This window comes from Micromys minutus, assembly GCF_963924665.1.
Source record: "Micromys minutus genome assembly, chromosome: 18".
In the NCBI taxonomy this organism is placed as follows: domain Eukaryota; kingdom Metazoa; phylum Chordata; class Mammalia; order Rodentia; family Muridae; genus Micromys; species Micromys minutus.
In genome coordinates this window covers 34,838,337-34,863,320 of record NC_137953.1, presented here as the reverse complement: position 1 = coordinate 34,863,320, position 24,984 = coordinate 34,838,337, and the positions used below count along the sequence as shown (strand labels likewise).

Here is a 24,984-nt window from a genome sequence, read left to right as displayed (position 1 = left end):
GTGTTGGAGCATCAGTGAATATTTCAGTGATCTGAGAATTTTCACTAGTGCTGAAAACAAGATCTACCTAAGTTCCATCAGGAGCAATCTCCATTGTTCTAGTCTTAGTGTGCCTTGTACAGAGAGATCAGGAAGAGGTATTCTGATGACATGAGAGATAAAACACTCCATTCTTCTTTAGAACACAAATTACTTTAAGCTAGAACTGCTTGGAATACTCCTCATTAGATCACATGAATAAAGTGTATGAAGCTCCAAATGAGGCTGGAAATTCCCAGCACTGAAAATAAAATCTGGACCCATAAGAGTTGCAAATTTTGCCTGGCTGGCTTTTTTGTTATATATCTTATCTTGTACTAAGTCAACACACTATATTAATATCTCCCCAAGAACAATCTGCCATGCCCATGTAGTCAGAGTATGCCTAGCATTAACTGCATCGTATAATACATGTCTGAATATAAAATGGCTTAACAGTTAGAACACCCTCTAAAGAGCTAACAGGCCTAATAATTGTAAACATAGTATTGACAGGTATTCTCTTCCCTCTTCCCCTCTCCTTTGCTAAAATGTTAGATAATATTCCTAAAGTTAGACCTTAAGATCTACTTTCTAGTTTGACAACTGGGTGCTTCCTGAGAGTAAACACCAAAGTACCAAAATCAAATTTCTTTACTTGGCTACACTGGCTAAATTGTTCAAATGGGATTTACTAACTCATCCTAGTACAGACTTGTCCCTTTTATCCTAAAAAGAACCTCTGTAGTAATACCTGATGATGCTTTTATTTGACCTAGTGGCAGCTCCTACCCAACCACTGCTTATCCCTCCAGGGTAATAGATCTTTTAGCTGAGAATTCGTTGTCTGGATGTGTTCAATGCCCATGCTGAGACATTCCTCTTGTCCTTTAATAATTGATGTTGTGTGGCCTTACCTGGGGAACATAATCCAAATAGGTATATTTGGCATACATTTATGCCTTCGAGGCACCATAAACAGTTTAGTCTTATATTTTTAGTTTTATAAGAAAATATATTTTAGTATTCAGTACTAAAAATGACAATCAAATACATATATGTAGAATGAGATAGAGGGGAGACAAATGCAATCAGTTCTCCAAATAAAACCAGAAAGAAATAGTTCTCCATTTTTTGTGAGAAGAATTAGAGTCCCAAGTTAGCTAAAACATAGTTGGCAACAGGAAACCATTTCTGGAATTTTTTTTCTCATTAATTTATGGATTTCACACCTAGTTGAAACTAAAGAGTTTAGTCCACAGACAAAATTGCTTAGTAGTCTGTTAAATATGAATAGTACACTTTAAAAATATCTGGGTAATTCAAATTAAAACCAAATCAGTATTACACAGAACATAAGGAAGCTAGAAGCATCATCAGGAGTAAGGGCAGAGACAGCCAACAAGACATTCAGCAAGCAGGATACAGGAGTGTCCTTGTTCTAAGTGATGAGCACAGTGAAGTGTGTGATGCTTAACGTGTGTATAAGAAGCAGTGGGTTATTCATAAAGGGTGTAGAAGAAGCAATGCACGATGCTTAAAGAGAACAGAATTATTATAGATATTACTATCATCACAATTATTTTTATGTCATTGTGTATTATTTATCATATACACTGCCAAAAGTTTTGCATTGAACATTACTTAATATACTCTTTAATACACCGCAGAATATCTATAAATTAAAAAATGATTGCCACTTATTTTCAAACAGATAATTACCATATCCTGAGCAGCTACTATGTATCAAGCACAATATTTGTTTATTTTTATTAAAGCTACATCCCAAGATTCTCAAAGATATGATTTTCATTTCTATGTCACATACAAATAACAAGATCAAAAGATTCCCCAAACCAGTGAATGGTGTAGCCAAAACTGTACTGTACCGATGACTGATATCCCTACCTTGTTCATCTAACTGTAAGGTGAATCAACAGCCCCACTGAATGCTTGCAATGTATGTAACATGGATAAATATAAGACTGATAATACTTCATTAATATTATAATATGTACTAATTATCTAGAGTATAGTCATTATTGGAAAGACTTTCTTATGAAGAGGAATAGAAAGGCATGCTCATCCTAAAACTCCGCCAGAATGTGGGATATGTAGATATATCTGAAAGCAAACAAACATGAAATCAGTATGAAAACACTTCTAAATCCATTTGTACTACAACAAGGTGTCTAAAAGACTAGTAATAAATGAAAGAAATGTGTTTCTTGCAGTTCTGGAAGCTGGGGAGCCCCAGATCCCGGTAGCAGTCTGCTCTGGCTTGAGATGGTTCTCCGGTGAGGAACCTGCTGTAGATGGCCTGTTTCCCCTGTTTTGCTTTGATATGGTGATAAATCAGAAACCTCAAAAGGGAACATTTTAAGGGTTACATCTCAACTATGAGTGTGTGACCTTGTGACTTACTTGTCAAAACCTGTCTTATTAATATCATTGTTTTAAGGCCAAGCAGTCATTGGATGCATTAAGGGAGACAGAAGTATTCAACCCAGTAGCACAGGGTGATGAAAGATAGGTTAGAAATATTCTACATTGGCCCCAAAAGCTTCATTTAATTTACCTGCTTAAATGTTATGGCTAGATTTATACATTCTAATCCCGATGTCTTTCCCAATATATTCTTATTTACTTGTCTTGATTTAAATTGGATAAGTGGATGACTTGGCATTCAACCTTGAAAGGGTTAGCAATCTTACACAAACAATAATTTCAAATAAGGAAGTAAATATTTCCAGTAAACTAACAGATAGCATATTTAAAGCCAAATACCAGGTTAACAAATATAATCATAGACCTTCTTTTAAAACCCAAATTGTGCTTCCGGCTTTGGCTTCAAGGGAACCGCGCCGACTTCAGGCTACGTGAAGGGTTTTACCCAAACATGGATATCAGACCAAATCACACGATTTATATCAACAACATGAATGACAAAATTAAAAAAGAAGAGTTGAAGAGATCTCTATACGCCCTTTTTTCTCAGTTTGGACAAGTGGTAGATATTGTGGCTCTAAAGACCATGAAGATGAGGGGGCAGGCTTTTGTTATATTTAAGGAACTGGGCTCATCCACAAATGCTTTGAGACAGTTACAAGGATTTCCATTTTATGGTAAACCAATGAGAATTCAGTACGCCAAAACAGATTCTGATATAATATCTAAAATGCGTGGTACCTTTGCTGACAAGGAAAAGAAAAAGGAAAAGAAGAAAGCTAAGACCATGGAACAGGCTGCAGCAGCTGCGAACAAGAAGCCTGGTCAGGGAACACCAAATACAGCTAATACCCAAGGAAATGCAGCACCAAATCCTCAGGTTCCTGATTACCCTCCAAACTATATCCTGTTCCTTAATAACTTACCAGAGGAGACGAATGAGATGATGTTATCCATGTTGTTCAACCAGTTCCCTGGTTTCAAGGAAGTTCGCTTGGTGCCAGGGAGACATGACATTGCATTTGTAGAATTTGAAAATGATGGACAGGCTGGAGCTGCCAGAGATGCTCTGCAAGGGTTTAAGATCACACCGTCTCATGCCATGAAGATCACCTATGCCAAGAAGTAACACGTGGGAGGCCAGTGTTAAAGGACTTGGTGTTATTTATAGTATGTTCTGATCACAGTCAGTCATTCTAAATGGTTGGAAGTGAAGGTGAAGTTTTGGGAAGAGAGTCACCTAATATTTTTTTTTATAGTTCTGGTGAACTATGAAATTTTGTACAATAAACTTTTATTTGTATTCTGAAAAAAAAAAATAAAAAATAAAACCCAAATTGTTTTATTCACGTATATTTCAGCGGTGATAGTATATGCTGCCCATATGCTCAAGTAGCATATTTCAGTCCAAACGAAGTTATGTTCTGGAATTAAAATCAATATGGAAGAATGCTTCTTTTCCTAAAGTATCATTATGTCATGAGAACAAAATTTAAACACCCGCTTTTTTTTATTTGTCTCGCATTTTAATTAACATTAATGTCTCCCATATATTAAATTATATTTAAAACTGTTAAACATAAGACAATAAAATAATTTCTCACCCGTGTAGCCACCATGAGAGTATTCATGACCACATACAGCAAGTCATCTGAGCTATTGACCTGCAGAAAACATGGATATATAACTCTTATCACATTAAATTAGTGCAGATCCAGACTGTGAGAAGCTAATTCTGGAGAGCCTCTTTCAAATTTTACCTGCTTTGAATCATAGAAGTTAGCTATAGGTTATCTAACAAATACATTTGTCGTATTTAAAAAAAAAAAAAACTTCCTTGAGGGTAGGTGTACTCTTGCACACCTTTAATCCCGGATATGAAGATATTTGTTTGAGGCCAATCTTGTCTACGTATTGAGTTGTAGGCCAGTAAGGGCTACAGAGTGATACCACGTCTCCAACAATAATCAAACAACCAAAAACCCACTGCTGCACTGTCTCCCCTCGTAGTAAGAAATCATGTGTTGCTATTTAAATTTAAATTAGAAATAAAATTAGGATTTCAATTTCTCAGTCGTACAGAACATTGAGCACGGGCTCAGTGACCCCCTGTGGTTGGGAACAAGAGCAGGGCAAGTGCGCTGAGCATGTGTCTTTCCTGAGTGATGACTCTAGGTCCGGCACTGAGCATGCGTCCTTCCTGAGTGATGATGCTAGGTCTGGCACTCAGCATGCGTCTTTCCTGAGTGAGATGACTCTAGGTCCACACTGATATGCGATGCAAAGTGACTTCTCTTTCATATGTATTTAGTGAGAAGGTATAAAGTGCTGTGTAACACCCTTACAGAAACATTTTAAAATTGTTAGAGTGCCAAGAGAGAAAAATCTATTTTAATAAGGAAAACAGGAAAAGTTTCATCAATAAAATTGTGGGCAATATTACAAAACCCACTATATAAGACTTTATGAAAACTGTGTTTAAAAAGCACAGCAGGCATGTACTCTGTACTATGTGCTCCCTTATTCTCAGGTACTGGGAAAGCTAATGGAAGAGGACTGCTTGTGATCAGTAGTTTGCAACAAACCTGGGTGCCATTTTAGGGTGAGGAAACCTGGTATTTGAATATTCATTGCTTAATTCAACTTACCATCACTATTTTGGGCAGTCACTAGTGGCAACTTGGTGAGTTAATTTCCTGTATTCCTTTCATCTTATCCCCTGTGGTGTCATTCATATCATTTCTGGGTGATTAACTCCAACTTCATCTGCAAGGTATGCCTCCCTTCTTAGAAACCTTGTCATAAGCCCAGCTTTCTTGCTACAAGAAGGACTTCCTGAAATGTGTTTGACACAGGTAGGGGGCTAGTGCTGAATCATTTCTCTTCCTGCTTGCTGTTCCTGGGTGATTACCAATTTAGCTCAGGACTAAAGAGACTTAGACAAAGGGAGTTTAGGATAGTTGTTTTATGATTATGGAAGACCATTTCTGGTGGTCTCTAGACCATCTGGTATGTGGATTGTGGCCCCAAACCAATGTGGTCCTTTCGATATCCTGGAGTTATCAGCTTGAAGATAGAAATACTGGAGTTGTACAAGAAAAGAGTCATAGAAAAATTGAATTAGACTCCAAGAAATTCATATACAAACCTGCACCACCACTGAATCCTTTGAGGAATTGTTTAAGTCAATTTGGAAATTTTATTTTCGATATCACAATAATAAAGTTATTCTGAGAGTCTTTGCTATTTGTATGCTTATCATCATTTTGAAAACAGGCACTAAATGACATCACTGTAGCAGAGGAAGGATCTAGCTTACTTTCTATTGGGGTAAAACCACAAGATCAACTAGCAACCTCAGAAAGAATAGATTTATTAGGCACCTGGTCCTGAATTGCAACACTTCATGAAAGGCCAAAAGTTCAGTGGCAGGAAGTGAAGCAGAGACATGGAGGAAGTATGTTTACCAGCTTGTTCACTGGGAGTTGATTAGCTACCTTTCCTGTATAACCCATGACATAGGTATGGAACCACCCTCAATGGACTGAGTTCTCTCACATCAAGTATCAGTTAAGGAATTGCCTCATAGACTCACCTACATGCCAAACTGACAGCAGTATTTTTTCATGGTTCTTTTTCCCCAAATGACCCTAGTTTTTGTTAAATTGACAAAAATTAAGCAGCACAATGTCCATACATGTATAGTATAACTGATTAGCGTAGGTGGGTTGTTGTAATGTTGGGATCTAGGACATTTCTGAATCCATTAATGCTGGCTCTGTGCTCTAAGAAGGACACTTGAAGGCAGAAGTAAGCTTGTGTATAGAATTAAGGTCTTTATTCATGTTAAAATTGCTGGTGAAAGCTGCTGTACTTATATTTGCATATTTATTAACATTCACTTTTTTTGGAATCTTAATCATTCAGATTACATGTCACTGGGTTCCATTGTCTTCTTTATGATCTTTCTATATATGCCTATACCATACTTTCTTTCCACACCCAACACTTAGCCCCCCTTCCTAGCCTTCTTATTCATACTCCCTCTACACCTCTTTTATAGTCAGATTTCACACCTTCTGTTTTTTTAAATGTTTTTTTTATTCGAAATTTTTGCTTTTACATGTGAGGGATCTGAAAGAATATGCAGGATATATTGAATATTGTAATAAACCCTGTATGTTAGGATAGCTCTCCAAGTGTGGGGTAACATGAAGGACTCACTTTCTCAGTGGGGCTTCCTTTTCTCTGCCTGATCTTATCTGGAGAGTATCTCTAAGTACAGTTACCTGATTTATGAACCTCTATAAATCTTCTTGCAAGCACTGCATGGTTCAGCACATAAGTTCGGCTCAGCCCTTCCTGCTGTATGATAATTAGATACTGTGCTATGACCAATCAGCCTTTCCCTCCTGTAATCCCCAGAACTGCCTGAGGCTTTTTCAAGTAGCCCAAGGACACAATAGAGTTTCAGTTTCTTCTCTCCTGATAAGAATCTGCCCTGCAGGTTCTTGGAATTCTTCTTCAAGTAAATAAAGTACTCAAACCCTATCCAATAATGAAGATACCTACCCTTGTCCATAGTGAATAAAGTTAAGCATCCTCACTGAAGTTGATCCAGAAGTCAATCTGTCTCTTTTTGTTGTTGTTCTCTTTGTCTTCTTGGGTCAGTGGCCAGCAGCCATCAGAGAGGGTCACAGATATTTACTTTTCAGTGTCTGGCAAGTTTATACATTTTTTAGATCTATATGTATTTTATTAAAGTAAATGCAACCAGCTGAGTTAGTTTAGTGTTACATGTGAGTATGTTTTCATAGCTGACCACTTGGTACTGGATAAACACTTAGGTGCCTCATTCTGTGAAAAGAGCAATTCTCCCTCTCTCAGAAGTCATTAGTTATCTTCAGCTTTTCATTATGGGGTTGTGCCCTATGAGATTTTTTTCTATCTACTCTATTCATGTTGCCCTGCTACCTCCTGTTGTCATTCAGGTCTTGTTGAGGCAGGCATATTGTTGACATGTTATAGATATAACCACTTTTTTATAGCTAGAAGTCATAACCACACTGGCCTCCCTTGTTCTCGGTCTCTTAGAATCTTCTTGCCCTCTTCCCTACAATACCCAACCAGGTTTAGGTATAGAGGTTGTATCGTAGATTTCCTAATTGATTGTGGACACCTCATAGTGAGGTGTTTCTGCATTTGGGCCAGTTTTAACTTTTCCATCATTTGAAAAAGGAAGCTTCTTTGTTGTATGTGGGTTTTTGTTATTTTGTTGGTCTCTGCTTTTTTTTTTTTTTTTTTTTTTTTTTTTTTTTTTTTTGCTTTTAATGATATCCTTTTTTTTTTTTTCTGGGATCAAATGGAAACTCAAGGAGTTTATTCTATTTCAGTTTTTTAATGTCTTTATCTATGTGCAGAGATTGATGTAGATTATTTTGAAGTTGGGGCCTGTTCATTTGGAGGCCAAAAGTCTGTATTAGATGTATTTCTTTATATAGTTATTACCTATTTTTCAAAACAAAGTTAATTGTGGAATTTGGAACTAATCACTGCAGCTATACTGCCTAACAGGTAAGCTCTAGGGATCAGCCCCATCCTATGTCTCCTACCTACCACCAAATCCAGGGAAGGCTTTAATAATACAGGAGTTGGGGTTCTGAACTCATCTTCCTATTTGCACAATTTGATGGTTAATTCTGATTGTTAGTCTGGTATAAAAGTTGATTGTATTGATAACAAAGTCCAGAGGGTTGTGCTACATGTTGTAGGAGAAACAGTCATGGTTCCCTTTGTTAGCTAATGGTGGAGAAGGTTCTAAGAACAAGGCACAAAATGCTGAACAATACACCATAAGGAACGCAGACACAGTTTCCCACTGGAGATTTTAAAATAAACTGCGAGACCCTATGCATTTTGTGTGTTTAATTTTTAAATGGACCCATGCAGCTACTCTATAGTATAAGGAAAATGTGCAGTAGTCAGTGCTTTCTCTGAACAAGCCTTCTTTCTATCTGCATTTCAGTGCTTCAGGGCTCAAACTGCTCCTGTGTAACTATGTAGAAAGATATGAAACAGAGATACATAAGTGGAAGTCTCCTATAAGGATTTTTCAAGGCTACACATATTTTTTTAAGAGACTGAGCACTGTGCAAAGAATTTGGAGATTGTTTGGGCTGCCGTTGTTACCTGATAAGATAGATATAAGTATAGAAAAGTGCTTATGGTGCTGGAGCACAAAGAGCAATCCCTTGGCTGTTTCCTATCATAGAGACACATCTTAGACTAGGGTATTAGCTACACACAGGGCCTTTTTCTATCCCATCAAACTATTAATCTACATTTTACTTCTTTCTGCTTAGTAGCTTAGGATCTTCTTGGAAAATCTCAGACAACTTAATAAGTTCAGTTATCTTTGTAAAATCAAAGCCAAGGCACTGTGTGACAGGACTGCCGTTTCAGTTGTCAATCAGTCGTGAGAGCAGAAAATGGTCTGCTAAGCAGACCACCTACCATGTTACATACCACCTATAGCCCAGCACAGCCCAGACTGCACACCAAGGGCCCAGAGAGACAGTCACCAAGCCCAGACCACTTTCTATTGCAAGCAAGCAAGCAAGCAAACAAACAAAAATTTGGTTAACTGAACCAAAAGGAAAAGGAGTATAAGAAATAAAACAATAAAGGATGAAAACAACACTCCCAGAATTGGTACTTGTCCTAAGAAATATTAACACAAGATGTATACCCATAGTCCTGAGAATCTTACTGCTTTTCTATATTTTGGGAATCAACTGTGTGCATCTGTCCCATCTTATTGATTTGTAAGTCATTGGCAAACTGTGAATCATGGTCTTCCTGCCCTCCAGGGATATCGGGCTGAAGTTAGAATGTACTTACAACATCTGGACTTTAAATTCCTTTTACAACTGTCTCTCTGGCTTTTTCTTCTGTCATGGACTCTTCCTATACTGGTAGTCATCCTCTTAAAATGACTTAGGTCACTGCCCTTATAGTCAGTTTCCCTTTTCCTAGTTGTTTCCCCTATTGCAGAGAAATTTTAATCCAGCAACATGGCTACTCTGGCAAAGGACCAAGTTCAAAGATCTTCTAGGTCTGTGTGATCCAGCTAGAATGCATTCAGGCAACTCACCTTTAATTACACTGGCTAGAAGATAGACATGCCTTTACTATATAAATTGAATTCCAGACAATCACTTCTAAGTGAGAGGCAGACAAAGTGGTGAATCAGAGAAAGAATTGACAGAATGCATCAGAGATAGATTATGCTCAACTTTCACAAAAACAGACAAAAAAAAAAAAAGAAGCTACTTAAGTGTGGTGGAGGGAGAGAGAGAGAGTTTAGTTTGGGCACTTGAGCTGAGTTAGTTTTGAACAGCTTCGTAGTTCTGTTTATGTAGCCAGTGCAGTTCAGCTTATAATGTTTAGAGGCAGTTTTTATAAACAAAGCAATTCAGTTTGAAGCAGAGAGAAGCCAATTTCAATAGACAGTTCAGAGAAAACTTTGAGACAGAACTACTGATTTAACCAACCCGCTAGAGTTTAGAAAAAGCTAGAAAAGGTGAGTTTATTCACGAGTAAGTCTCCAAGGTTAAAACATTCTCAGCCTAGGTTAGTTGACAGAGGCTGGGAGGTGAAACCTTCAAGATTCATACTTTATATGAACAGATGTTAGGTTTCAGACCTAGGCATAGAAATAGACAGAAATCCTCTGGGCACAGCCCAAAGCCGTGTACTTATAGAGCTGGAGTATGGCCCTCATCTTATAGCTCCTTTTAAGAAAATAAAACCAATATTTACACTCTATGTGTGCATGGCTGACTCTCCTCATTCCTTCTTGAAATAGGCTCCATTCTCTATGTATTTTGGACCCATGGAAAAATCCCTTCCCTTCTTTTATTGATGGATTAAACAATTCTTATTCCCATAGGATAAAATAAAATCTAGCTAATATTGCAACTGAAGGCCTCTAAGGACGATGTAATTTGTAGAAGGAAGAAACAATATCCACATAAGCTGTAATCTCCTTCCTGAATTCATAGAGGAAGCATTCGAAAGTGAATAGTAATATATAATCTGTCAAGTAACAGCATTTCTACATTTTTTTCTGCTAATATCATAACAGTTTTACCCAAGCTACAGAATGTCACCTGCCTGCAGGTAAAGATTTTCAACACTACATCATGCTTCTCCTAGTAGAGAGGAAGTAGTCATTGTCACACATGGAATGAAAGGATCTGAGGGTTTGGAAGCAATGTGAACTTTGAAACAGACTAACTGGGCAAAGAATATGAAACATAGAATTCAATGACTGAAAGGAAACAAAAGAATGGGATTGTGGTCAGTGTAACCTTAAAAGGGAAAGACAAATAAAATAAGAATTTTAAAAGATGTCAAATTAGCCAACCCTAGTGTGTCATAGGGAAAAAAAATAACTGAATACATGCTTTGAATGGAAAGCTATTTTGTATCAGTTTTGCAGAAGATAATATTACAAAAAATACTTAAGTCAAGAAACTTGCACAATGAAAATCTATTTCTAACTTCATAAACTCTCCAAAGAAGCTGTTGTCGGTTAACAAGTAGCCTTCCTCAGAATGATGGAGGGACAGGTTCCCTTCATCTTCTGAGTCCACATAGCCTGGGATCCTAAGATCCCATGTAGCCTGGAAGCATGAAAAAGAAGAAAGCCATGAGAGTACTTTAAAGTGCCAACCCAAAATATTCACACGCATTACTGATGCCCATGTTCTTCTGACAAAAAATTGGTCATTGCAAGGGATCCAAAGAAATATTATCCATAGATAATAATTTCCTGGGAGTCCATCTAAGTTACAGATGGAGACATGTAATAATGATGAGAGTGGTCCATCTCCTTCAGTGATGGTGAAGTGTGTTCAGCAAGGCAGTTTTCATTTCATTGTTGTTGATGTGTCACCTAGAACCACCAGATTACATCAAATGCTAAACATGTTCTCAATAATGAGATTTTATAAGAGGTGAAAATATTTGCACACAAATTAGGGAAATTTGGTGGCTTTAATTCCTTCAGATGTAGCCTCATAAATTCTGTAACAGAAAATAAAAAAGGCCAAAGAGATAATCCAATCAATAAAGGACTTATTATACAAGCATCAGAATCTGATTTTAACCTCCAGAACACACATAAGAATCTGGTGAGCACAGGAAATCCCTGCACTACTATATAGTAAGATGAGCAAAAAGTGTGAGTGTGCAGTAAAGAAGGAACTTGCCTCTACCAGATGGAAGCAGGGTGCTGGCTCTACCAAACCTGTCCTGCCCTCTGATCTCTTCTTAGATGCCATGGTATATAACACAAACACACACACACACACACACACACACACACACACACACACACACACACAAATACACTCAAGCATGCACAAATGCACACTCACTGGGTGAGAAAATGCTTTTTTTGTTATGAAAACAGATGTAAAAATGGAAAATTAGTCCTGTCTATGACTGTGCTATAAAAGATCAGACTATCTCTTCTAATGACTCTTGTTTTCTATTTTCAAAGGCATATTCCTTTATATGTCTTCTGTTTTCAGTAAAATGTTTGTAGTGACTGCCAGGTATGCAGGTACATTGTGTGAAATGGAGCCCCTAGAAACCAGTGCAGTTTGGGCAATTAACTGTGTCATTAAAACGTTATTTTTCTCATCTGTATTGTTTCTACAGATTTTAAGCTGGAGAGCATGTTTCACTTTCATTACCACATTAATGTAAGCTGTGGCTCATATTATTATTTTAGCAAAGATTGCAAGAAAAAAAGAGCGAGGGAAGAGGCACACAGGCATAAATTATTGAGTCAGCATGGACAAGGCTGGCCAAATGACTCAGTCTGGAAAGATGTGTGCCACCTGGAAAAGACATCCATGAGGCAGGGAGATAACCCATTCCCTTCAATCATTCTCTTGCACAGGACCTGGACTGGGTTTTGAACACCCACGTGGCAGCTCAGAGTAGTCTGTAATTCTAATTCCAGGGGGTGGAATGGGATGGCATTGGTTGGGGGGGGGGTAGTCCTCTTCTGGTCTCCACAGGAACTACATACACATGATACAGACACACACAGGCAAACACCCGTGCACATGAAATAATATTTTAAAAATATCAACATTTTTAAAAATAAAAATTCAAGTGAACTAATTAGAAAACAGATTGCTTGCCTCTCCAAAACTATATTTTTATTTGTTTTTTTAAAGATTGTTATTAGATCTTATTTTATTTTTTTAGTCTTTCCTGTTATATAAAGCATTTGGGATGAAACATGACCCTATAGCCAAACTGCATACACTTACACTCATTTAGAATATAACTTAACAAACATATGTTTAAAAAAACATTTAGAGCAAAATTAGACATATAAACTAGTAAAACACATTTTTGAAGTACATGGAAAATACAGTGGTATTCTGGACTACATACAAGTTTTAATATGAGCACAGATACTCCTATTTTGTTCATTAGCTTTCTATGATTATTTCTACTATTGAAATTATAGAAAATTATTCCAGGTCAGCTCCAGGGGAGTGATGTGTTAAGATCTACTATTGTCCAGGGCTCTTTGGAGACCTCAAAGCTTAGTAAGGCATTGGCTAGCCATCTGAAGAATAAATCATTTCTTCATGCATATGTGTGTGGCTGAGACTGTGGGATGGCACTATGTGTCAGGCCTCTCTGTGTTCTTTTAGATGCCACTGACTCAATCTCTGCAGGCAATGGACCATGTGATACTTATCTATCTTCTGCTTGGCTTCCTGCTTGATTCTTCTGATCAGGCATAGTGTTTCATTTCCAATATTACAGATGACAGAATAAAATGTGGAATGTGTCGCTGCAAATGTCAAAAGGTTCAGAGAAGAAAAGACAGCTCTACCTCTATGCATGAATTAAAATTTAAAAACCAATGTGCATTTCTGATTCTTTGTCCTTGTTTAAGTCCTGTCTATCTGACATCTGTCATCACCTGCACATGTCTTGGAATCATTTTCCTAGGATACTAAAAGAAAAAATAAGAAAGACAAAGAAAAGGCTGGCAGTGTTTAAATCATCTTTATCATCATTCTGTGGTTTCCAAAATGAACTGTTAGTATAATATACAATAATGGTTGTATTTGATAATTATCAATTTGAAAAATTAGATGGATTATGTTGCAACCATATAAAGAAACTTCCAACTCCTACATCAGGCAGCTGGTCCATAATTAGTAATGAATCCCTTGGGAAAAAGTACTCCTGCAATTGTCTCATAGGTATGTAATTTCCATTGAAAGATCATAATTAACTGTTGTCAAACTCTGATGCATAGTAACTAGTGTGATTTCAATGCATGCTATCAAACCTCTAAAAGAATTAAGTACTGACAAAAATATTCATATAGTGTTATGCCAAAATACCTTCAAAAATCTGTGTATGTATCCCTCTTTTTTAAATAAAGTTGTAGGAGAGAAAAAAATAAAAGAAAATGCAACTATCTATAATAATATAGATGACCCTGCACTTTAATAAGTGTAGCATTTGATCTAACCTGAGCTTACAGTCTGAATATCATTTCCCAAATAATTCCCATTCAGACAATGCCTTGTCCTGAAATTTGTATTCATTTAAAGGAGTGAAAATTAGAACCCTTGGGCTGGAGAGCTCGTTTGGTGGTAGAGAGTAGAGAACCCAAGTGTAAGTCCGGCTCCAATGGTGTCTGACACCTCACTGTCACTGGCAACTGATGCTTCACTCACATATCCATACACACACAGGTATAGACACACATACACATCATTTTAAAAATTAAAATGTAAAATCTTAGGGGGTCACACACCAGATGAAAAATAAATAAATCTTTTAAAATTAAAGCAAAATAGGTCATCATTTTAAACACAAAACAAAAATCATCTCTGTCTTGTTGACCTTCCTCCAATAATTTTCCTCATTAACTCTATACACACTTGACTTTTCAACCACATAAAACTTCTGTATCATAACTATATTTTCTGTTTTCAGGATAAGGCAGTATATGGACAGATATAACCATAATAAGCCATGTGCCCTTTGGAACATTGGAAAGTTTTTTCTTCTATCTGATTGCCTTGTGCAGCCTCCACATAAGGTCTTTTACGTTGTTGTATTGAATTTATTTTGTCCAGTTTGACTACTGTCTCTTAGAAGCATGTTGTTTATTGAATAGGAAACAGAGTAGGAGGTGTGGTTGTAGACTGTTGTACCATGCCCTGCCACACTGTTGGGGGAGCTTGAAGAGCATCCAGGAGTAGCCAGGGCAAAGTCCAAAGCAGAAAGTCCATCTGGTCTCCTCTCTGCTTACCCTAGCGCCTTCGACATGTTCAGCATAGAGTCAGAAACTGAGGGTCCACATTTTCCTCTGGGTGTCAAGTGTGTCAGGGTGAGAGGGGAAAGGCAGAACCATGAAAGGAGGGACATTATGAATGAATACCAAAGTATGTAGTTCCACAAGGAGAAGGCCTACCCCAGGAAGTTTAGGCATAGGTTTTTAAGGTGAAGGTCCAGCAGTGATCCTTAATGAAGAGATGATCCTTGGTTCATACTGGTTTACTTAATTGTGAGTGTGAATGCATGCACTTTATTCGGGGGGAACTAGGGATTAAATATCCTTTTCTGGAAGGAATGCCGAAGAAAGGATACTCACTGGCTGAATGCTTTGGGCCTATCAAGATATCTCATGATTTTGCTACATGACTGATTGCCATGGTCTCCTCCAGGAGGTGGTGTGGTTAACTACCTGCTCCAGAGCAGGTATAGAAATGGATAAGAAACAATGCTTTGAACCCTGCGGATCTCAAGTCTCAGAGACTTCTAGAGTCTGAGGTCACTAAACCTTAACATTTCTGTCTGGTGGCATGTCCCACTTTCTCTACAGTAGTTCTGGCAGAGGGGAAGGAGGTAGGGGTAGCAGGAATGAGTAGAAGGAGGGGAACTAGTTGGTAGGTATTGTATGAAGGAAGAGTCTATTTTCAAAAACAAAACAAAACAAAACAAAACAAACCAGCAACTTAAAAAAAAAATCAAAGGAAGATGGGGTATAATACACTTGTTTTCTCTCAAGCTGCCCAAGAAGGTGAAGAGAATGTTTTTAAATTCTACAGCAGGGAGTGGAGGTGCTGATTAACAACTTAAGAGTTAAAAGACTGACTCTTGAATATTACAAACAGTAAATATTCTCACTTGCAAGAAGTTTCCTTTGATAACTATTGAATTTCTGTTTGTTACAAGTAAAATGAGGTTACAAACATTTAGCAAATGGCACATGAACTATGTTAGTTTGTTCTTTATTTTTTTCTGATTCCCTTCTGATTTCCTCTCTGGTTTTATGTTTTTTTTTTTTTTTTTTTTTTAACCTGATGTACACTATTTTATACCTTGCTCTTTTTCTGTATATCTTTGATTATTTATTTATTTATTGTCTTTTAGAATGTTTCATTGCTTTATTTTTGTGTTGTTGTTTGCTTGTTTATTTATTTTGAGCAGCCAAAGCTGGTTTGGAATCTTACACTTTTGTGGTTTCTCTTATCCATCTTTCCTGTGATGAAGATGTAGTACAAGACCACAGAGACCTTGGTTGATGGTTCACAGCTATTTTCAGTATGATGAGATCCAGAATCTTGTCTGTAAACATGGAAGTGGGGGGAAGATCTTGGATGCTAACAGAGGTAGTGAGACTTACACACCATGAGTGACACCTGTCCTTTAGTAAGAAACCTGGATTTTATGAGAAAGTAAAAGCAAGCTGAACACAAGCATTCATCATTCTTCATGGTGTACGTCCTGATGTGGATGAAATGTTGCCAGCTGCTGTGAACCTTAGCTGCTGTGTCTTCTTCACCATTATGGGCTCTATATCTTGTGGAAGGCAAATTAAACCCTTTCTTTCTTACATTGCTGTTTTGAAAATCATTTTTTAAAAAAGAGAAAAAAGGAACAAAGATAGAGACAACAATATAGCCTGATGGGGTGGGGAGGGGAAGAATAAGAGGAGGAGAGGGAGGGTACAGGGGGAGATCGAGAATAATAGCTTTAGATAGACTAATGCCCTGTTGCTCTATGGCTGGAATTCACCATTTCTCTCCGTGGTGTGATTGAATATTTCCATGATCTCATTAAGCCCATTTCTGTGTATTTACATCATTTATATTGTATTTTGTCTTCATGAAAAGACCCAGCATCCTTTGATTCCCTCTGGTTCTCCCATTTTCCCCAACATTGGCTGACTGTGCAAGTCCTATAAATCAGTATTACTTTCTGACAAGTGTGCATGCCATCAGCTAAATGTAATGCTTTTGAAACACAAGCACAATTCATTTTAAGTAGGCATTTAATTTGAGTGGAATTTGCATTTGACAGCCCCAATTCATGTGTTCCAACATCTGAGTGAAACTGCCCTCTTTGAGCTCTAATGGAATGAATATAACGAAATTAACCTTTTGCCACAAAAACACACTATTGGAGACGAAAGCTTTCACACTGTTTTGAACCAGCTCTGTGTAGTTATAATAGACTTAGTACTCCCACATTAATTCACAGAGTGACAAAAGTGGTTATGAAAATAAAATGTAAACACCAGGCTTCCTTAATTATCCTGTGAAGTGCCATCACTAAGTGTGACAGTGACCTAGACCTTCAGCTCATTATTGCATTTAAAAGTATATATTAAGTAGTAATATCCCAGAAATTCACAAAGCACCTAAGCAAAAAAAAATTGGGGGGTTTGGTGGTGTTGATGCATGAAATTCTCCATCTTCCTTATTTTATACTTGAATTGTACTGCTCGTTATTACTACATCCTAAAAAATGTCTCTAGTAAAGTTAACTACCAGATATTCATAAATATGGCTTTTGTTCTTTGAAATTGGTAAAAACAATATATAGGATTAGGATATTTAACTTCTGAAGATTTAACAGTTTGTAAAATAATAATGGTGTTACAATATGATTCACCAAATACCAAGTGTTAAGAATGAACAAAACCTGTTTTAAAATTTTGAGTACTTCTTTCAAAAAAAAAATCTTGATTAGACATTTTCTTAAAAAGTATATTATTCATCACTACGTCAGAGATAGGGCCTGTCATAGTACACACTGTCCCTGATGAGCTCTTCAGCTGAGCTGAGGGTGTTCTTGAAGGTCTCATCTTGTCTCAACATTCCAGTGCTGAAGCATCATGCTTGGAATGAAGGAATGAATAAAGGTGGAGCTTGGGGCTTCCTTCATGCTAAAAACACAATTTAGCAGTTGGGTTGCACCCCTACACCTGCAAAATTTTACAAATACTGGTCTGTATTCCAACATTTCTCTGATGAGCTTACATTACCAACAGTCAGTCAGCAATTTTTTTATATGAAGTTAATTTTTATTGAAGAATAAAATCTCAGAGAACTCTCTAGTTGAGAATAGCTATAGAAGAAAATAGTGCTTATATTGTAAAGGTGAATATTGTTGCTATAGTGGTCCATATTTAGAAAATTTCAAATGCCTTAATAGAAACTTCTGACCCTTGGCACCACCCTTTGGAGGAGCTGAAATGATAGGTGTAGGAGGCCATGCAGTTTTTGTTTTTTTTATGTCTAATAATGTTGAAGATGCTTGGAGTCTGTGACCCATGGAACTCAAGTGGCTAGAAAGCTAACTGATCACTCTCACTATGAAGTTGTTAATGTGTTAATGTGTTGCTAAGAAATAAATAGATTCTCAGAACAGCTTGTAGAGAACAATTGCATTGATGCCAAATGGTCCAGGGCTGGGAAATTCTATTCACTAGCTCAGGAGTCTGCTACAAGTTGGGTTTTAGCATTCTATATAGGAGGTGCAATTCATTTCCTATGAGGTAAGTATATTAGATACTACCTATACATTTTTAACAAGATTCCTGGACGTTAATAGATTAAGGTGATTAAATTAAACGTCTTGGTTCTGAGCAGAGGAGTTGATATAAAAACAAAAACAAGAGCTGGAGAGATGACTCAGTCCTGAGTTCAATTCTCAGCAACCACCTGGTGGCTCACAACCATTTGTAATGGGAATCTGACATCCTCTTCTGGTGTGTTTGAAAACAGTGACAGTATACTCACACACATGAAATAAATAAATTTAAAAAGCTAAAACTATATACATATATATATGTATGTATGTATGTATCAAACTTTATAAACTGTGAGCTAATAATAAAAAAAACCCAAATGTTTTGCTCTCTTGGTATTTTTAAATTGTACATTTTGTAATAGTATTTTGTTTAAAATTTGTTGTGGATGACTTTTTTACTTATTTTATTTTACCACTACTATTACAAAATGCAATCAATCAATATTTATTGTACCTACTTTCATTCTGTCTTGGAAAATAAAAGTTACCACATTTTATTGTAAAACCAAGTTAAAATAACAGTACTTACCTCTAACCATGTCAAATTCCTGACTGAAAAATTTTCAGCACCACATTATGTCAGTACCGTTATTATCAATGATATTTTTGCACTAATTGAAATTATGACTTGGAGTCACTTGATTCCCTGCCTTATCATATCATCCTCATAAAAGGATTAGTATGTCACTGAGAAATTGTGATAACATTATTAAGGAAAGTCACTGAGGAATTATGTGTACTTTGTACTTCTCAAGAACATTCCTCAAGATAAATTTCTGGAATTTTTCTAATAATCCACAGAAAGCTCTCAGAACAAACTGGAAAGTTATTTTGAGTGTGTTGACCTTTTGTTTCTTTGATAAAGTTCTTTTGGTCTCAGTTTAGTCACACAGATAAGCAGTAAATACTGACATCTTCTTCTACCAGTGAAATGAATACAGGAACTTAGGTTAGATAACCTTCTGTTGAAGAATGCCATGGTGACAGGTATGGAAAAGCCCTCAAGTTCTGATTCTTTCCCTGATGCTATACGTAATACTTGTCTCAGAATCTCCATGCCCTTCTTCACAATAGGCCTCTCATTTTCTGAAATTATATATTTTTACTTTTGTGATATTGTATTGATTACCACTAAGCATCTATTGCCACTCTATGATGGGAGTTTTGCTTGCCACAGCAACATGTATCTGGAGATAAGAGGACAAGTCTCTGCTGGGAAGATGGTAAATGTCACAGCAGTGATCTTGTAGTGGGAAAAGGACAATTCTCAGGAGCTGGTTCTCTCCTTCCACCTCCAAATGTGTATTAGGTATTGAACACAAATCTCCAGCATTAGAGAACAAGGGCTAGACTCACTGAGTTATCAAACAGATGTAGCATGCAGTGTTTCCTTATATATGTGATGTGATGTGTGTGTGTGTGTGTGTGTGTGTGTGTGTGTGTTGGGAAGGCAGTAGTAACTAGAGATTGAATAGTCATGGCAAGTGTTCTCCCTCTTCCACAGAACTACAACTGCTCACCTCTGAAATTCTATTATTCATCATTTATTTCAATTAATTTTTAAGCAAATGAGTCAATAAATTTAACACGTTTCTCTTTAGTTTATTCTAATGAATCATATGTTAAGAATCTGTGGGATAATAGAAGTTTAAATGTACAAAAATAAAATCCATAGTTACCCTCAGTGAATAATGCTTATGTGATATATCATAATTTTGAGTGTTGGAATTCAGATTATGATGAGGAACATTTGCAAAAGCTGGATGAAATGGCTTTTGATTACTGCTCAGAATAGGAAAATTGGTGTGATATTTACATATAGATTAGAATATGTATTTCATCTTATTCTGAGATCATAGTTATCTACCACTTGGGTTCCATTTTCAACAGATTTGAGGAAAAAAAGAATACATGAAATTATTTCTGGATGATGTGTAAGACAGATAACTTGGGAGATTTTGTAAGGCATGAACTCATTGTTTGTTAGGATTCAAGAGCATGCTTCTGAGTTCTGTAATGTTTCATATTTAAAACTTTTTTGAACAGCATTATTGACTTTTTGGTTGGATGTTTACAAAAGAAGCAGTTACAGTTATCATTGAGCTGATGAACAGGTTCAACATTCCTCAAACTTGAAGGTACTCATCTAAATCCTGAGCCAGTTCATTTGAACACAGGATTAATACACATGCCAAAGAGAATTTAGCTAAAAGGAAATCTTATCAGGACACACATAAAGACTCTTAGACCATTTGAGTTTCCTAACAAAGTAATAAGAGCAATAGTGGTACTTGTGCAGCTAGAAGGATTTGGACTGACTTCTCTGGATAGATAACACAGCATCTCCACCCACCATTAGGAACTCATTTCGTCTGATGAGCCCCATGTTTTCCTGAAGCCAACTAGGTGTTTATATAAATACATCTGTATTTCTTTTTATGTCAAAAGTGAGTATACTATATTTATAATGTTTCCATGTTTCATTCTTTCCATTTCAACTTCTTTCTCCCTATCATTCTTTGTGGATTCATGTCTTCTTCCATAATTAATAGTGTTACATATTATTACTCTATAGTCCCTCTCTCTCTCTCTCTCTCTCTCTCTCTCTCTCTCTCTCTCTCTCTCTCTCTCACTCACACACACACACACACACACACACACACATACACACACACTATTAGTCCACACAATATTAGCCCCCATTTGTGATATATATATATGTGTGTGTGTGTGTGTGTGTGTGTGTGTGTGTGTGTCTTTAGGGATTGCTGCTCAGGATTGAATAACATATCAGCGTGCTTGTTCTTGGAGAAAAATCAATTCTGCCCTCCTAAGAATTCATTGACTTACTATATACAGCTCTTTATCTAGTGGAAGGTACTTCTGGAATTTCCCCATCAAGACTGGCAGATCAACTGGTATTGTTATCATATAGGCATTAATCAGACAGTAATATTGATGAGGTATCATGGGTGCTGTATTCATGTTCTTTTCAGATACACTCTAGCTGTAGGTTTCCTTTACAAGTACCTAAATAAAAGTTACCCTCATTGGTGGTCTTAAAGGTGTTATGAATACTGTCGTAAACCAAAATTCCATTAAAATTTCTGCTGTAGGCCTCTTGACCACTGCAGAAACCGAAATTGGCTAAATTTATGGTATCAGGCATCAGTTCGTTTCTATCTACCAAGCCTTGAGTACAAGGTAACTTTTGGTTACACTAGGATATGTCACTATTGCACTGTTGAAAATGTTTTGCTGCACCTCCTTTATTGTTGCTGTTTGCAGGTTTAACAGGTGGGGGGTGGCTATTGATTTTGTTCCCTTGGCACTTTCTATTGCACTTGCATACTATGGGCTCTGGACCTCATGGGGGAAGCTTACAGGTCAGTACCAGTTCAATTCCTCCAAATTGTGTGCTGTTGGCTGTTTCTATTGTGCACAAAAACTCATCTCTTTTCTGACTTCTCAGATTCACCCCTCCTCCATTCTTCTCTTTCTGGCTCTGGTTCCTCTGGCTGTGGCAGAAATTGTGCTGGTTTATCATGTCCCAAGAATTTTTTTCACCATCAAGTGACTGGATTTGACTTTTGGTTGGAGGTCAGTTTATTGAGATCCAACTCTCTCTGTCTCTCTGTCTCTGTCTCTCTCTCTTTGTCACTCTCTCTCTCTCTTTCTCTGTCTCGCTCTCTTCTCTCTCTCTGTCTCTCTTCTATCTCTCTCTGTCTCTCTGTCTTTCTCTTTCCTCTCTCTCACTCTCTCTCTGTCTCTATCCTCTCTCTCTTGCTCCTGCCCTCCCTAAAGACAGAGAATTGGAATTATAACAATGTTCGACCCAATACATTCTTACAAACTCTTAAGTGGCTTAATGAAGAGCTTTCAAACTTGGATGTATATTACCTACTTGACCTGCAGGGATGGAACTTGGATTTATTTTTTTTTAATTTTATGTGCATGTGTATTAGGGGATGGTGTAGTACACTTGGCAGAGCACATGTAGAATTTAAGGAATGATCTACCATATGGGTCACACAGATCAAACTCTGGTCATCATCCCTGGCAGAGGCTTTTCAGATATGTTCACCCATCTTGCCTGTCTGGACCTGCAATTTTGAGTCTACTTTGATCATTGGTAAATATAGACTATAACATTAGAAGTGATTTTGGTAAAATTTATGGCCTTTAGCTAGGAAATTTTAAAAAAGTTGAATATTCCCTTCAGAATGAATAAAGAGCTATTTTAAAACAGAATGAGAACTAGTGCAGAATCGAAGGATTTGGGGAGAAACGGGCACCACATGTCATGTACATTCAGTGTTTATGGGAACTCCATCTTTGTACTCTACAAGCAAGTTTCTAGTATTATATGAAAGGGGCTAATAGTTGATATCTGACCGTGATTACCCCAATTGTGTATACATCTCACATGTGTTATTTAAAATAACATTAATTTATAAAGTTGGTATTAAAAACTGGCTCATAATAGAAAAGATAATTAAATTTAATTATAAAATGAAGGACATCTGTTACAGACTTAGTATTTCAATGCCAATAAATATAGAGTTCAGAACAGGTACAAACACACAGAGAGAGATGACTTCATAAGACTCCCTGAAGTGGTAACATACCAAGGTCACACCACCATGACCAGAATGTTACTGCCCAGCAAAAAGCACCTTGAAACTCAATAAGACTTTTGAAGGTTGTTAAGAAACACATAAGGTAAAAGCAGAAAAACATTCATCAAATTCAGGGTTTGTATTAAATTTTAAAAGTAATATGGGAGTAGATTTAGAAATTTGCGGAGACATAAGTTTCTCTAGAGACTTACCTAAGCTTTCTTTTGTTTAAGAGGAAAATTGCAAGATAATGGTAAAAATTATTCAGGTTTGTTCACAGGAACAATTGGACCCATATTGAATCAGGAAAAAATGCTGAGATGGTTGAACAGCCAAATTCTGAGCGATCATATTTCTTCATTTCCCATGTTGTTATGGTGATTTGTGCATTCAGAGCCTAACAATGTGGATGGCAGGAAGGATAAGTGATTGTGCATTATGGAGTGGTTATATGAGAGTTCATGAGGAAGATATTACCACCACAGAATAAATGCATTGTTGCTGCTGGAATGATGATAGCTGTGTTTTTCTCTCTCTCCCCCTCTCCTTCTCTCTCTCTCTCTGTCTCTCTCTGTCTCTCTGTCTCTCTGTCTCACTCTCTGTCTCTCTCTCTCTCTCTCTCTCTCTCTCTCTCTCTCTCTCTCTCTCTCTCTCTCGCTCTCTCTCTCTGTCTGTCTGTCTGTCTTTTTTTCCCCCTACTTGGCAAACATAATTCATTTCAAGGTTTTGGTGTTACATCAAGCAAAAGACTCCAATTGAGAAATGGTACTGCTTTATGCACACACAACTCAAAAGTATTTCTTCTATGAATTGATATTATGGAAGGGCTGTGCAGTGCAAACACTCAGTGTAGTCTTTCAGACAGGCCTAGTTACTTCCAGGAATGATTTTATGTATGCACTGCTGTGTATAGTCCTCTTAAAAGATGCAAAAAGCCAAGTGACATTTTGCTTCTAATGCTTAGGAGATATGTCTTTCCCAGATGTTTTGTAAAGAGAACAAAGAGTGATTTTATATACTTGCTTGTCCCTAATCCCAGGTCAAATATATAACATCATGCAGAAAACCAAACAAAACATAAAGCCTGATGCCATCCTGGGAACTTTTAGTAGAATTTCTATGATTTGGTCCAAAGTGGGCCAAACACAATGATGACATAGATCCTTCAGTAAATCCATGCCACACCTTTCAGGCTTGAAATTTCAATATAATTAACATTAATATTTTCTTGCTTTTTAAGAGAAGTATTTCTCAAATGGTTACAAGTCATTAATTAAATTATAAATCTAATTTTTATATCATTTAAATTATACTTTTAATTATACAATAATTAAATTTCCACATTCTGTCTTCTGCTAGCCTGTACTTTTGCAGAATTATTTTATGCATATGGTCTTTGGCTGCATGTTTGTAAATTCCAAAAGCCAAACTACAGCTTAAAATACCCTGGAAATGGACATACATACGGGTACAGGATGACATGCATGTGCTTGAAATGAATCCTAGATTCTCTGCTACAGCATAATGATCTGTGAATACCAAAAATTGCCACAAGGCTATTATCATAGCAATTGGATTATTAATGATTTGAGGTCCAGGTGTACCACACTTTGAGAGGGTGCTATATGTTTATTTTTTTTTCCCTAAGAAGGACTGAGGGTTTCTTTCTTTCCTTTTTTGGAGGGGCTTTGTTTTTCTTGAATTCAAATAGTCTATGAGTTGTTTCTGGGGTTTTCAAAGCTTTCTGGGGTTAGTATCCAATTGTCAATTACTGCAAATTATTTCTGTTCTTTTGTGACTGGGTTATCTCACTCAGGATGATATTCTGTAGATGCATCCATTTTCTTAGGAATTTCATAGTCATTGTTTCTGATAGCTGAGTAGTACTCCCTTGTGTAAATGTACCAAAAATTTTGTATCCATTCATCTACTGAAGGACATCTGGGTTCTTTTCAGCTTC

The 24,984-nt window shown here is 36.9% G+C and overlaps 2 protein-coding genes across 2 annotated transcripts in view; both read left to right on the top strand.

The window, feature by feature from the left end:
• Positions 1-24,984, top strand: part of CNTNAP2 (contactin associated protein 2) — a gene marked incomplete at its 3' end in the record, with an annotated part of 2,047,702 nt that overhangs the window by 709,343 nt on the left and 1,313,375 nt on the right. The gene's annotated exons all lie outside the window — the stretch shown is intronic.
• Positions 2,860-3,695, top strand: LOC308432153 (U2 small nuclear ribonucleoprotein B''-like). Its single transcript, XM_080931881.1, has one exon. It carries the CDS (start codon positions 2,918-2,920, stop codon positions 3,593-3,595), a length of 678 nt encoding a protein of 225 aa, XP_080788007.1. The 5' UTR covers positions 2,860-2,917; the 3' UTR covers positions 3,596-3,695.